The sequence below is a fragment of the Prionailurus viverrinus genome, unplaced genomic scaffold (assembly GCF_022837055.1).
Source record: "Prionailurus viverrinus isolate Anna unplaced genomic scaffold, UM_Priviv_1.0 scaffold_50, whole genome shotgun sequence".
NCBI lineage: Eukaryota > Metazoa > Chordata > Mammalia > Carnivora > Felidae > Prionailurus > Prionailurus viverrinus.
This window is the reverse complement of record NW_025927613.1, coordinates 1,192,578-1,207,686: the sequence shown is the minus strand read 5'-3', so window position 1 is coordinate 1,207,686 and position 15,109 is coordinate 1,192,578. Positions and strand designations below refer to the sequence as shown.

Below are 15,109 nucleotides of genomic sequence, written 5' to 3'. Positions count from 1 at the left end.
ACATACCTACACACACACCTATATTTGAGATTTTGGATGCTCCTGGCTGGATTCTCTTCCTTCTAAGGCCCCATCCCTCATCTCTGCCAATCTAAGAAACTTTTCTTCCTGAAACAATGTCCATAGGTATGTTTCTATAATACTTCACATGTTGCTCTCCGTTTGGGGCGGTTTAAGAGAAAGTGAATGTGTGGGGGAGAGGTGAGGGGACTTGGTGGGGATTTACACATCCTGATGGAATAGCTCTGGCCTAAGGCTGGCTGGGCTGGAAGGTAAGTAAACAAGTTTAAAGCCGGGGGCATAACGAGGGCGGGGGGGGGGGAGCAGGGTGCAGGTGCTGTGAAGTCAGACTACAGCACCTGTGTGAGCGCCCTGAACCCAGCCCTAAGGTAGTTCACGGAGAAGGATCTAAGAACCAAAGCGGAGGGACCTTAGGGCTTATGCAATCCACTTCCGCTTGATGGGAGTCCCTGCAGCAGCCTGCTTGATGTTGGTTGGGATATTTGCCTTGGGTCAAAGAACAGGTGGTTGTGGTTGAGCCTGCTACTTGTGAGAGTAAGTGGGCTTTGGAGTCTGACAGACTGCGCCTCCTTCCTGCAGCCACCCTTAGTAGCTTTGTGACTCTGGGGAAGTCAGTCAATTGCCCTCCAAAGCCCTTTTCAACCTGTCTGTAAAATTATATCCTGCCTCACAGGGCTGTTGGGAGGTTAGATGAGGAAATGCATGTGAAGGGCCTTCCACAGAATTCACAGAGCAAAGGCTTAGATCCCTATATGCCCACTGGTGGGTGCAGTAACAGCTCACTGCTGTGAACAAGGGAGAGAAATGGGGATCGGGAACGTGAGACTCAAGTCCACAGCCTTCAGAGGGACAGGACTGGACACAAGAGGCCTGTTGACCTGCTTTCTTGCCACAGAGCATTCTAGAATTAAGCCCTAAAGAAAGGTGGAAGAATGGGATCGTGAAGCCAGCCAAGGCCTGGGCCTGCTCAAAGGTCTTGGACCCTCCTGACAAGCTTCTCTCCTACGTCTCCCTTCCTCCCCTCCCCAGTGCACAAAATCCCCTACCCTCAATCTTCCAAGACTCTCACTTGATGCTTTTAAACTGTTTTCTTTATTTAGACAGAAAAGACCAACTCTTTAAAAGTAAAATGCAATAAATAAATAAGTTAAGCATAGAGAAGTGTCTGAAACGGACTCCCCAGTCTCCCCTTACCATTCCCTCCCCCCACCCGTTTCTTTCCCCTAAAACCTCTTTCTAAAGAAAATGATCAGGTAATAAACCCCTGTCACCCTCCCCACACCCCTCCTCCCAAACACCCAATTACCCCCAAAGCAAAGGGAGAAATCAAGAGAGAGAAAAAATCCAAGGGAAACATTGTCTAAACTCCCAGAAAGAGAGGTGGCAGCATCCGGGCCGGGCCGGGCTGGATAACGCACGGTGGTAGTGGTATTTACACGGAGGGACCAGCAGAGACTGTAAACATTCTTAGGGGTTCGCGGGAAGTCTTTTCCTCGTGAAAGGAGGAGGGTCTCTGTGGCTGACTGGTGGAGAGGCAGCCCTCAGGGCTCCCCCACACCCTCCTTAGAGGGGCCCATGGGGGAGGCAGTGAGTTTTAGGGCCGGGGGCCCAGGGTCCAGGGTCCAGGGATATTCTACCTCTAGCTGAGGGTGGCAGGGAGTGTAGAACCAGCTTCTGAGAAACCCCTAAGGTGGGGAAGAGGCTGGGGCAAAGGTGAGGTGGGGAGCTTGTGGGAGGCCCCCGCTGCCCTCCCGGGGCCACAGGCCCGCTGGTGGGGGACGCAAGTGCGAAAGCTGGGCCAGAAGGTCACCACAGGAGCCCCAGCAGAAGGCAGATCCCCCGGAGCCTTCGAGCCTGTCCCTTGGTCCCTCACAAAGGCCAAAAGGGCACCTGGGAGGAAACAGGCCCTTCAGGAGGAACGGGGTGCTGGGATGGGCCGGTGTCCTGCTCCCCCAGGGCTATGAAGCAGCTTTTGCCCCAGAGCCCCATGGAGGCCCTGGGCAGGTGTGCAGAGAGGGCTGGGGCCAGTCGTGGGGAGCGGGGTGTGGCGCCCCTTCCTCTGGTGTCTCCAGACCTGCAAAGGAAGGAGACGTGAGTGAAGCTGCGGGGAAGACAGAGCCAGTGCACTGCAGGCCCTGCGGGGGAAGAGGTAGCTGGGCTGGCTGACGCAGTACAGGATGGGGCCGCCTGGGGCAGGTCATCGGGAAGGCTTCAGTCCAAACGGAGCCCCCCAGCTGTTGGACAAGGGGCAGGGACTGAGGAGACAGGAGGGAGAGGGCCCAGGATACAAGAAACCAAAGGACATTCAGAAGGAGATATTCACACAGCCCATGAGAGAAAGGCTGGAAGACACGGCGACAGGGACTGGAGGGGACAAAGCAAAGGAGTGAGACAACAGGCAGGCAGGCACAGACAGCTAAGAGAAAGGAGGAGAAGGGGCAGCGGACAGACACCTGGAGAAAGAGCAAGGCGGCCAGGTGAGGGCCTGGGGCTGGGCTTGGGGCTGCAGACTTGAGGGCTGAGACCCCCCCCCAGCCCCTGGAGAGCGCTCTCATTCCTTTCCAGAAAGGAACAAAGAAAGCGAGAGAGAAATGCACAGAACACAGACCACAGTCACCAACCACTGTTGACCAAGCACATCCCGCGAGCTGCCCCCGGCCCTGACCCTGGGCTGAAGGGCGCTTTCCCTCCACAGCCCCCTCCCCAAATAACAAACAATCGGCTCCAAAGACAACACGCTCGTTCCATGCAACTTACAGGGGCCCGGAGCAGGGGTCCGGGGATGGGGGCTTCGGCCGACAATGGACACGGGCCCTGGGCTGGGGGGCCCCCAGGGTGGGGGGAGTTAAGCAGCCAGGATTGGGGGGAAAGGGGGAGAAACAGAAAATGTGGGTATTGTTCTTGGGTTGTGTTTTTTCAGGGGTTTGGCCCAAAGGAAATTAAACACAAAAGTCACCAAAGTTCACGGCTCTGAGGCCATGAGGCTGTGGGGTGGTGATGGGCAGTGCAGGGAAGGGGACCCATTCAGTAAAATTCAGGCAGTCCGGCATTCTATTTGGCCTCCTCCACCTGAACTGAAGCTGCTCCTGGGAGGCCTGAAGCTTGGACTTCCCCCAGTCTGTTCTGTGAACTCTCCACTGTCCCATGGGTCTGTATTACATAAGAATCCAGAGTCTATACTACCTGGAGTCCAGGGCACCGAAGGTCTGATGTCCCCACCTCTCAGGAGAATGTATATTCCAGGAGCCATGATTCTAGGACCCTCCAGTATCCTCAGCCAGCCCCCTTGCACCCCCCCCCAACTCTACTCCCCTAATTCCACTCTGACCCAAAGGAAAACCAGAGAGAGACGCACGAACACATGGACACTGACCAGACAAACGAGACCAGATACTGAGGAAGATCTGGGGAGTAGACACAGATATAGACAGACTTGGCTCCCTCTGGGGTCACAGTGTGTGTGTGTGTGTGTGTGTGTGTAAGAGAGAGAGAGAGAGAGAGAATAACTCAGGTGGTTGAAACACAGTAGTGGAGGGAGTGATACCAGATCCCTGCTTCAAGTGCCCAGCATCAGGGGCGGGGTGGGAGTGGGCATCCCCGAGGCTGAGGGAATAGGGGGTGGGGCAGTCCGAGTGAGGGCCCTGGCTTCAGTGTGCGGGAGCTGGAGAGGTCACAGGACGGGAGCAGGACCCACCTGGGGGCCCTCAGTAGGGCCTGTTGGCATCCTTAGGCCGCTTTAGCTGGACTTTGAGGCGCTTCATGCCAATCTGGAAACCGTTCATGGCCTGGATGGCAGCCTGAGCGCTGGCCGGATTGTCGAAACTCACAAAGCCTGAGGTGAGAGGGGCATAAGGCCCGGCCCAAGCTCGCCTCACTCGCCTGTGCTTAGGGCCAGAACGTGCTCTTTGGTTCCCGGGCACCACCCTACTTCCTCCAGGGATCCCAGATGCCTGGAGAGCTGCCTGGCACATGGTAGGCATTTGATGGGTAGCTGCTGATCGATGGGTTGAGTGAATGAATGCAGTCCAGCCAGTCACATGCACTAGGACAGTCTTTCTGGCACTCTTTGAAGGGCAGCCCCTGCCTTAGCCTGGATAACTCTGAACCTGCCTTTTGCAAACACCCCTTCTGGCCCTACGTGACCCCTCAAGCAAGGAGGACAAAACCCTTTCTCCCCTGAAGCAACCTTTCAAAGACTCGAAGGCAAAAAACTCCACTTGCTGAGCCTCTTCCAGACCTCACGGAGCATGAACGTGACCAGTGCTCAAGGAGAAAGGGCGAAGCTGTGGCATTTGGAGGACGGGCTGAGCCCGGACAGCAGCTGGTATGGGATGTCGCGGGCGTAAGGAATGGTTCTTTCCAACTCTGGGACAATCTGGGTTTCAAAGTTTGGGCCCACCGTGACCCTAAATGCCTTCCAATGTCTCAGACCTTGTCCTCGTCTGGAGTATGGCCAACACGTGCCATATTTCGGGTTTGGGATCGTCCTATTCTTACCAAAACACTTGCTCTGGTTGGTGGCCCGGTCAACAAAGACTTTGGCTGAGATGACATGGCCAAAGGGGACAAACATCTGGAGGATCTCTGAGTCCGTGAACTCCTGGGGCAGGTGGTAGATGAAGATGTTGCAGCCGTCAGGGCCTAGGTGGCAGCAGCAGAGACAGAGGAAGAGCTCGGTGACTGGCCCCAGGGAAAGCAGGTCCTGAAGGACCCTCCAGTCCCAGCCCCCTGCGTACGTGTGGTGCCAGACACCTCATCCCCACTCGCTTTCTTCCCACACGAGGGGACAGAGCCAGGCTTGGAGCAGGCGACAGGGAGTCCCCAGCCCAGACAAGGGCACTTTCCATCCCTGAAGGCTGGCAGCCGGGGGGACCCGCCCAGGCCGCACCTTCCCTTTGCTGCTGCTGCTGCTGCTGTTGCTGCTGCTGCTGGGGAGGAGGGGGGGGCTGCTGGGCGACCAGGGCGGGAGGCTGTGGGAACGCGGGCGCAACCAGGCTGTAGGCTGCTGGGTAGGCTGCTGGGGTAGGAAAACAGACGGAGCTAATGGGGGTCCCGGGATCCCCCTGGCCTTCAGCACGCTCTGGCCACCCCATCTCCCTCCCCGATAGCCCAAGCCAGTGAGGTCGACAGGGCCGAGAGGAGGCAGGAAAGGGGCTGCCTGTGACTCTGGGTGCCCTGCCCCTAAAGGTGGGACCCGTGGTCAGGAAGCTTGAAGGGGTAGCTGGCAGGGCGCCTCAAAGCCCAGCCCCCGTCCTGCTTGGTCCCTCCTGTCAGGGGCCCGGGGCTCCTCACCTGTGTAGTGCTGCATCCCCGCGTAGGCCTGCTGCAGGGGGTCCACGGGGGCCGCGGGGCTCTGGGCTGGGGAGGGTGGCACCCACTGTGAGGGTGGGGCGGGGTGCAGAGCACGGGGGGGGGGGGGGAGACGGCCGGAGGGGCAGGATGGCAGCGGGTGGTGGGGGGGACGACGGAGGGGGGGGACAGCAGGGGGGGATGGCCACGCAGGACAGGACAGCGCGCCAACACACAGAGCCTGGAGTCTGTGACTGGCTGTGCAACCCTGGCCGAAGCCTCAGCTTCTCTGGCTGGCGACAGGAGGGAGCATCCCGGCCCAGGGAGGACAGAGCAGGAGAAAGCACCCTCTAACCCCGAGGCCTGGGGCCGGAAGGTGTGTCACAGCTGTCTGCCGGCAGGGGGCGTGGCGGCTTGGATGGTTGCTGGGGAGAGGGGTGGGCAGGCGGAGACCCCCACCTGGGTAGGGGTGAACCCCGTTGGGATACAGAGCATCGGGGGCAGGCTGCCCGGTGGGCTGGGTGGGCACCGGGCTGTAGCCGTTGACACCCAGGGCGGCAGGGATCGCAGAGACGGGCGTGGCGGCCATGGCAGGAGGGGTGCTGGTTCCTGGGGGAGGAGGGAGCGACAGAGCAGAGCAGAGACGCAGACACACACACACACACACACACACACACACACACACGCAGAGAACCAGTCAGCAAGTCTGAGGGCAGAAGGGAGGAAGCAGGCTGCTCTCAGCCCCGAAGTCCCTTCCAGACCCTATCCATGGCCTCCCCTCAAGGAGTGCCCTGTGTCCCACCCCCCACTGCCCCCCACACCATGTGGTAGTTCATCCGACTCATCCCATCATCCCATTCACACCAGCCCAGCCTGTCTTGCCCGGGCCTTACCTGAGGATGGGGTGATGGGGGTGGCGATGAGGCCATTGGCATTGATGGCAGCCATGTGCTGCATCTGCACGGCAGCCATGGTGGCCATGGGGCTGAGGTAGGCACTGTGAGCCGCTACCAGGGCTGCCTGCTGCTGCATCAGCTGGGGGGTGGGGAAAAGAGGACAGCGGGGCTGGGTCCCCTGTGCCTGGCCCGGCTCCCCTCCCAACCCTGGGCCTTGACACGGGGAGGATGGGGGTGGGTCCCGGAGGCCAGGAGGAGCTGGGGACAGGCTGTGCCCAGCACCAGGGGTCAGTGCTCACGGCCTGGGTGTAGGCGCTGTAGGCTCCAAACTGCAGGGCGATGGGGCTGAACATGCCCAGCTGGGTGGCCACCTGCTGCATTCGGCGGAGACCTCGCTCCTTCTCTGTGTCAGCAAACTTCACCACCAGGCTGGACGAGGCACCCTGGGCGTGGGCCGCATGTGTGGTCAGAGGGACAGGGTTGGGGTCTTTCCTTCCCAGAGCCCTCAGGACCCAGCCTCAGTTCCGCCCATGAAGGCTTGGCCTCTTTGGGAGAGCAGCCATCACTGTGCCTCTGGCAAAGGTGGAGATTTTAATCCCACTCTCCCCCTGTGCCAGGGTGTGCCAGACACTAGAAAAAGTTGAGGAACTTGAAGCCATGTGCTTGAAAAGGGAAAGGCTGACTAGAATCCAAAGGGCATCCCTGGCCTCTCCCTGAGGCATCTGGGCCAGAAGTTATCCCCAGGGTGGATCAACCACAGCAAATGTTTAATCTCAGGCTGGTCGTGCCTGTAGCTGCCGCAGCCCCCCACCGTGACTCCTACCCCTGCACCCCAGTCTTCGTGGTGTGCTCGGAGGATGAAACCTCACATTTTAATACCACCCTGCACTAAATAAAAACCCAGCCCAAGAACATTTGCAAGAACTGTTGTAGAATCTCAGAATCTGGAATGCAGTGCTCTCCCCAGTGTTGCATCGTCTGGACCAAGTTCCTGCTAAAGCCTTGCCCTGCCTCTGCCGAGGAAGCTTCGGAGCCAGCTAGTTCCATTTGAGATGTGTGCTCTGCTGGAGAGCCCTCCACAGGTGCCTTGGGTTGACCCTCTGCTAATGTGCAGAGGGCACGCGGGGCCTCTAAGCAAGTGTTCAGATGCCCAGCCGGTGGGGATGAGGGTACGGGAAGGTGGGAGAAGAGACGGAAGATGGAGAGGTGGAGCAGTGGAGGAGGCCAGAGAGGATGGCAAGGCTAGGAGGTAAGGGACAGGGCTAGGGGTCACAGTGGGAAGATGCCATCTGAAATGTGAATGTAAGTGGGGGTGCTCACTGGCAGGGTCCGGCTGCTGTGAAGGGTGTTGATGGCTGCCTGGGCCTCAGCGTGGGTCTGGAACTTCACAAAGGCGCAGCCTACAGGATTCAAGAGCAATGAGGAAAAGGGTGAGTGCCCACCCTCACGGGTCCCCACCATCCCCGTTGCCCCGGGGGAGTCGATGGGGGGGGGGGGCAGGAAGGCCAGAGGGCCCAGTTGGGGAAGGGATAGCGACTGGGTACCTTTGCTGGTGCCATCTGGCCCCCGGAGCACAGTGCACTCGTCTATGGTCCCAAAAGGCTCGAACATCTTTCTGACGTCCTCATCTGTCTGCTGCTTCCCTAGCATCCCCACAAAGAGCTTCCGGTCTTCTGGGGGGTAGGGCACAGGAGGAGGGGCATGTTCAGGGCCTCCTGGCTACTTCCGCTCAGGACAGGTAGACATCCTGCCCTTTCATGAACTTCAGCAACTCCCTGGAGCTGCAGAGGCTCCCCTAACCATGGGACTAATGCTTCTAGCGTGTGACACTGGTGATGTCTGGGGCAATGGGGCCCAGTTCCACTGAGCGCTCAGCCCGGTTCTGAAGGACTTGTACTTTTCCCCAGGCTTCGGTTTTGGCATCTCGACAGTGGGCTGGATCACATCCCCTCCGGCCACACTGCCTCCAGTCCCCACCGTGACTGGGAACCCTTTGGAATTCTCAGATTTTCTTCCTCCAGAGAGGCTGTCCCTCAGCTTCTTCAAGCCCCGGGGCCTGCAGGTTGGTGGTGAACGACTGAATCCAAAGTCTAAAGGTCCAGAACCTACCTCCTCGGCTCTCGCTGTCGGCTGGCTTGACCTGGATCGGCCTGTTCATCTAAAAGGGGAGAAGAGAAGGCAACTGCTGGGGACCTGCTTGGAGCTCCCCCCCACACCCCCAAGAGCCCTCCCCAGGCCGGAACCTGCAGAGAGCTAGAGGGAGTAAACCCCAGGCCCTAAATTGCTGATGGGAAGAAAGGGATGGGCCTAATCTTGTTTAGGATTAGGACCTGAGCGGATTAGAGGCAGTGGAAGGCGAGGATGTAGAGGAGGCTGCTCCTGGGGCTGGCTCCAGGCTCCGGCGAGGCCTCAGGTGACACGGCAAGGGATAAGTGATGCTCTCTTTGGGGGGAGAATGGAACTGCCCATAGGACCTGGGTTCGGAGTCAGAGCCCAACCAAAGGGCTATTCGGCAAGAGCTGCCTCGATTTTACAAAGTAGGAGCCACAGAGGCCACTCCATCAAGCAGCCCCGAAGAAGACAAGACCAAGGGACACCCCACAGATGCCCGACTTCCTTCTGACCCCTAGAGGTGTGTTTGCCTCTCTTTCTGCCCCCCTACACCCCTTGACCCCAGGGGGAAGGCACTCGGGCAGCACAAAGGGAGCAGATGCCCAGTCTCCGTGGCAACGGGAGAATGCGCGCCATGGCAACCGCCCACTCAGCCTGATTTATCCCTCCCGTCGCCCTGGCGACCGTGGTGACGTCATCACTTCTGCTGCTCCACACACCCGGAGAAGGAGCGTGTGTGGGGGGGGGGGTGGGAACAGGGTGTGCTGGGGGTGGAAGATTCAGTGGGGGCTGGGAGGTGGGGGAGGGGCCAGGACAAGCTTCCTGATCTGTGTGCCCAGCAGGCTCTGCTGGGCCACACTGTCCCTTCCCATGCCTTCCTCCTCTAGATCAAATCCTTGGTGTCTCCCGGCTGAGAGGGCTCTGAAGGAGGAACCGCTGTCCCGTGCTTGTGTGAGACCCTCCTTGTACTCTGAAGTCCTCCAGAGCTCTGCCTTCTCACTCCCTTTGTTCAGTCTCCCGTGGAAATGCAGACACCCCCCAGTTCCACTCTCCATGTTCTTGTCTGGTGAGAAGACTTAGCAATGACTCCTGCAGGTTGACTTCCTTAACTAGGGTGGGAAGCACCTTTGGAACTGGAGGGAGGGGAAGGACTCAGTGTTTCACGTCTGAAAATACTTTGCTATTGCGGACTAGGACCATCGGGGCCACACCTGGTCACCCCACCCCGCTCATCGGATGGTGGGGCAGTCCTAGCTCCAGCGACCAAAAATAAATATTAACAAAAGAAACCATTTATCTACATTCTCGGGGGGCTACAGGTATCTGCAGGAAAGGCACTGGCCTGGGACTCAGGACTGGCCCCACCACTCACTAGCTGGGTGACCTTGGATAAGTCACTTTTCTCCTCAAGGCCTCAATTTCCTCATCTAAAACAGTGGGGGCAGATCCGGTGGTGGTGAGTCAGGTTCCCCGCAGCTCTAGTGTTCTAGCCTTTTGGAGATCTTGTGTGCCTCACACAAAGAAGGGCAGGATTGATCGTTGCCTCCTGCCCCTTCTCATCCTGGACCCTCTTCCCCAGCATCAGGTCATCCCAGACAGCCTGACTGGACTCTGCTGGTGAGGTATCCCCAGCCCTGGATCCAATCTAAGTCCCACCTCAGCTGACACTCCTGCCCTGCCCTACCCCCATGTATAGATCTGAGAGCAGCTGGTTGGGGGAGGTGGGTCACAGTCCCACAAATCCTCCAGCCAATCTGCCCCCAGCTTTATCCTCCAGCAATCTGGGATTATCCCATCGAGAGACTCAATCTCTTCAGGAGTGTGTGTGTGTGTGTGTGTGTGTGTGCGCGCGCGCGCGCGCGTATGAGAGAGGTGTGTGGGGGGGTGTCAGATGCTCAGGGCTCTCAGTCATGTACCCTCCCCCTCGCTGTGCTCCTCAGCACCAGCCACCCCCCTACAGAAGAGGTAGAATCCTAACCAGGGTGCTTTCACAGCATCAGGGAATTCTTTCCTTGACACTAACCCCTTCCCAAAAGCCCCTGAGGATTTGCTGTTCCAGTTGAGGGGAGGGGGGCTGAGACCCAGAGAGAAAGGATGCCATTCCCTTGCTGCACAGGCTCCCAGGCACAAAAATAGCACCTCAATAAATATCAGCTGATATAGATTCACACAAAGACACACGCAAGCGCACAGGCCACAGCACAGACCACACTGAATGGAAGGGTCCCCTCACTCCCTCACAGGCAGCTGCCCCATGCCCAGCCTCTCCTTCTTGGCCTGGCACTTCCTGTGGGAAGCTCGCTCTTTGTTAGCTCAGCTCGGGCACACCTGCCCCCTCCCTTGAGTCCAGCTGGGCCCTGTTTACCTGGCAACCGGGAGCCGGGCGCCTCTCTTCCCTAGCCACCCCCAGCCAGGTGATAAGCCCTCCCAAGGGCCTCCCAAAGAAGAAGAAGCTATTTATACTTCAAGTATCACTCAGGCCCCCCATCAGCTTGGTCACTCATAAGACCCTCATCCTCATCCCCAGTAGCAAAGACCCCACTTCCAGGAAGAGCTCATTATTTCCAGCAAATCTGATTCTCCCGAGGGCAAGGCCTGCTGCTCTACCATCCCTGGCTCCAGACTTCCTTCCTCCAAGTGTCCAGGACTGCACACGGGTCCTCTCCATGGGGGCAGAGTCCGCTGGCCCCACAATGAGCCAACAGTGAGGGCCCATGTCTCCAGAGTGGGATTTGGGCCCAAGGAAAGGGGGTAGGGCAGGCTAGGCAGGAAGAGTCCCTCCCCAGGAGGCCACACCCTGCTGGCAGGAGGAATCCAGGGGCTTCTGGCAGAGCCCCTCCTGGGAATACTCAGGCGAGAGAAAAGGAAATGGGGCTTGACAGCCACAGGCCCAGCCTCCATTCTTCCTCTTTGCAGCTTAAGCGTCACCCTAATATGGTGGCACGTTCCAGATTCCGGGGTGACAAAGATGAGGAGAAAGGAGAGAGAGCTAAATGCTCCCAGTAAAAGAGAGCCTGTACTGGGGCGCCTGGCTGGCTCAGTCAGTGGGGCACGCAACTCTTGATCTCGGGGTTGTGAGTTCGAGCCCTGCGCTGGGTGTAGAGATTACTTAAAAATAAAATCTCTTAAAAAAAAAAACAACAGAAAGAGCCCATATTAGGAGGGTGTAGAGGTTAGACAGCAGGAAGAACTTCCCACAGAGCTGTCACACTATACACACTTGTGTGCACACACATGCACAAACAACACTGCCAGGACGGCAGGTGGCAGAGAAAAGACCTGGGGGGGCGGGGTACAAAGGGGTAGGCAGAGCCTGGTCACAGACATCTGTTCCCCTAGACTGCCCTGATCTGCTCCCCCCAACCCCCAGAATGCGGGGCCCTATAGAGGACGGAATCCCCCATTTCCTATTAGATAAGGCTCTGTCAGGACAACCTGGATTCTGTCCCCTGAGGCAAGGGCCAAAGCGGAGGCCTCAGTGTCACCTGAGAGCTCACGCAGGGGCAGGGCTAGACAATCATTAACCAGTCGCTCTTCTCCCTTACCTCCCACCCTGGACCTATTTTTTCTGGAAGGGGAGGTGGCGCCTTTCTACACCCTGGGCAGCTGGAGCCCTGCCTGAGCACACAGGCAGCTGGAGGGGGCAGACCCATGACAGGTGCCCCGGCTGGCACAGAAGGCCCTGGGGGCTTATGTCCACCCCCAGGCCATCCCTGTCACCAAGTCTGCACTCTAGGCTCCCTTCTTCTCTCTGCCTTCTCCCTGGCCCCTTCTGGTTCCTGTGGTGGGGGGCTCCGAGAGCAAGACAACAGAAAGAGCCGGAGACACTACTGATCTGTCAGGGTGTCCACAGAGAAAAGGAAGGAAAGGAAACTTGAGATGTGACGTGATGGAAACCAGGCTGCCCGGGGACGTGTGTACCTACACCCACACACCCAGCCTGGCAGGGCACACGCACGTGCATGCACACCCACACCTGTGGGCTCCCTGGATCCCAAGCCTTCTCACACACTCGCCCAGGTCCTTGATTCCATGGGCAATGGCTGTCCTGGCTGCCTGGCCACCAGCTAGGATGAGGCGGTGGGCTGAAAGCCAGCTTGGCTGCGAGATTTGCTCTCCTGTGCATTCAAGGGTTGAGGGCCACGGGGAGGGGGTGGGGCACAGACCTACTGAAGGTTTGAAGTTGGGAGTGGTTGAAGCAGTTCTAACTTTCCTGGATGCCCCCACCCTCTTTGCCCATCTGTCTATTTCCCTCCTAGGAAGAGATGGGGAATCAGCCTTTTTCTCCATTTCCCACATGGGGGAAGGGGCAGAGGCTGTGACACGTGTGTCTCCAGCACCCAGGTTGTGCTCAGCAAATGTTTGCAGAGGGTAGGGGTGGGGTTAGCTCTCAGTACTACATCCTGAGCTCACAGGGCGGAAGACAGCGGAAGCGGACAGACAGCAGCATGGAATGGTACATCCTTCCCCCCCAGGCGCATGACTGGGGACAGCCCAAGATTCTCCATCCCTGCCAGCCCAGGCCTGGGGCAATCTGCAAGCCTGTCTCAGAAGAAGAGAAAAAGAGCTCTGACCTTGCAGGAGAGAGGCAATGGCGGAGGGCAGGCACCCCTGCTACCCTGGGCACACTTTGGGCATCGTCCGCAATGAGGCCTGCCCCTGACCCTGCTTGACCCCCAGCCCGGGGCCCACCGGGGCCCTACTCCACTCTGATGCCTGAGGCTCTTCCTAGGAGACATGGGGGAGTCTGCTAGAGTTCAGAAGCCAGCACAGACAAAGATGGAAGTCCAGCAGGCACCAGCTGCCCCTGCAGAGCCACAAGAGTGCCTGGGTGCCTCCTGCTCATTTTGTTGCACACTTGGTGATCAAAGTCTATCCCCATGCTTCCCAACCAGCTGAATTCTCTCTCTAAGTGTTGCCCCAAGAGCAGGTTGGGAAGTGGGGACAGGGCTGCATCTCCTCCTTACAAAGGTCACATTTGCTCTGCTAATTGCTGTCTGTCTTCTCTCCAGGTAGAAAAATGCATGCATCTTCAGCAATAAAGAGGGGTGTTAGAAGGAGAGGGGTGCTTTCTGGTGTTGAGAGGAAGTAGAAAATGAGCTCCATGTCTCAGGAAGGTGGTGAGCCCCCTGTCCCTTCTAGGGCCCTTCTCAGACCCCTGGCCCTGCAAATACGGGACTCACCCCTGGAAGCGTCTTCTGTTCGTGCAGGGCGCTCTGGGCCTTCAGGGCTGAATCGCGGGCACAGTATGTCAGGAAGGCACATCCTGAGGAGGGGCAGGGGCAAAGAGACCGGGTGGGGGTGAGTCCCTGGTCTCCTTTCCCTAAAAGTCTCCCCGCACCGTGAGACTAAGGACTGGGAGGCTTGTCTCTTCTTTCCACCTTCTGCCTGCGGGAGTGGGGACCTGTCTGAAGGCCCAGACATTTCGCCCCAGGGAGTCTCGGGGCAGGGCCCCAGAGCCTGGGAGGTTTATATGGTGGTGATATCCAGAGAGGGGGCTTGGTGTTGGGGTAGAAGGAGCATGTGCTGCCCAGACAAGTGCGCAATGTGTTCCTCTCTTCCTTACAGCTGGCCTATTTTCCCCTTCTCCTTCGCCTCCACCTCCCTCCATCTTGGTCCCTATCACCCCTCTCCTCTCCATTTTCCCAATTCCTCATCTCTCTCCAACTCTGAGGGAGGCAGGTGGAGGGTGGAGAGTGAGATAGAGGAGAAGAAAAGGGGAGAGCAGTTCCCTACAAGTCTCTAGGCCGGTGGAGGGGGAGACAGCGGCCCCCACCCCCACCACAACCCCCAGTGCCTGGAGCTCTCCAAGTCCTGACCGGGGCCTGACCCTGCTTAGTGAGAGTGCACAGCCCTGGACAGGCCAGAGGAGTGCCTCTTGGCCCAGCGCTCCTAACTTCCTGCCCCCATACTTCCCAGATCTGTACCAGTCTCTGTCCATCATACCCTGCTTCTCAGGTCCCTCTCTTGGGTCCTGGAGCTGCCCTGCCCAGTCCCTGTCCACTCTTACTACGTTGACCCCCACCCCAATAATGTCTGAGGTCACTAACATTCGCAGCCGCGTGTGCACACATACACGCAGACACACACACACACACACACACACACACACACACACGTGCGCGTGCGCGCGCGCGCGCACACCTGCTGGGTTCCTTATTTCCCAAACCAGATCTCTTGGTCCTTCATCCTTCTTTGAGTTCATCCACACCACCACCACCACCACCACCCCCACTCCTCCACCCCCCATCTCTAGGATCCACATCTCTGCATCCCCCTCCACAACTCTTCCCCCAAAGAGGCCCTCCTCGGGCCTGCATCTGAGTCCCTGCTCACCCTGGCTGTTCTTTTCCAGCCCTTCCATCGACTCCTTAGCCCCTGAACTCTTTCCTTCCACATTCATCTTTTCCAGCCACTCAGGCCCTCCAGGCTGGCTTCCCCTCCTCCTAGCCTCCCCTCCCACCCCTGACACCTCTCCAGCCTGGCCTGACCCCTCACCCTTGTGCAGCCCGGTGTACTTGTCCTTGATGACAGTCAGCTCGAAGATCCGACCGAACTGTTCGAAGATGGGCTTCAGGTCCTTTTCCTCCAGATGCCTCGGGATCTGCCCCACAAACAGCTTGATGGCATCCGGCTCCTTCATTGGGGCGGCCCAGGAGAAGGGGCCGAAGGGATCAGGGAGAGGCCCAAAGGCCAAGGGGAGCTGCCCAGCAAGGAGGCAAGTGGTGGGGGCCGGGGCCCAGCCGGAGCTGGCTTTCCCTTTGGCCCCCAACCACAGTGCTGAGCAGAGG

At 58.5% G+C, this 15,109-nt stretch overlaps 1 protein-coding gene across 2 annotated transcripts; it reads right to left on the bottom strand.

Annotated features, from left to right (window-relative positions):
- Positions 1-1,418: 1,418 nt before the first annotated feature.
- On the bottom strand, positions 1,419-14,969 carry CELF3 (CUGBP Elav-like family member 3). Of its 2 annotated transcripts, XM_047847886.1 has the most exons (13): positions 14,817-14,969; positions 13,502-13,584; positions 8,316-8,364; positions 7,751-7,879; positions 7,527-7,606; positions 6,506-6,649; positions 6,204-6,345; positions 5,770-5,919; positions 5,314-5,379; positions 4,910-5,038; positions 4,519-4,662; positions 3,716-3,853; positions 1,419-2,095 (listed from the first exon to the last, which is right to left on the bottom strand). In XM_047847886.1, exons 1-12 carry the CDS (start codon positions 14,959-14,961, stop codon positions 3,726-3,728), a joined length of 1,389 nt encoding a protein of 462 aa, XP_047703842.1. In that variant the 5' UTR covers positions 14,962-14,969; the 3' UTR covers positions 1,419-2,095; positions 3,716-3,725. The 2 variants fall into 2 exon arrangements, with proteins under 2 accessions (XP_047703842.1, XP_047703841.1); XM_047847885.1 differs by lacking the exons at positions 13,502-13,584; positions 14,817-14,969 and adding an exon at positions 8,537-8,817.
- Between the last annotated feature and the right edge of the window lie 140 nt (positions 14,970-15,109).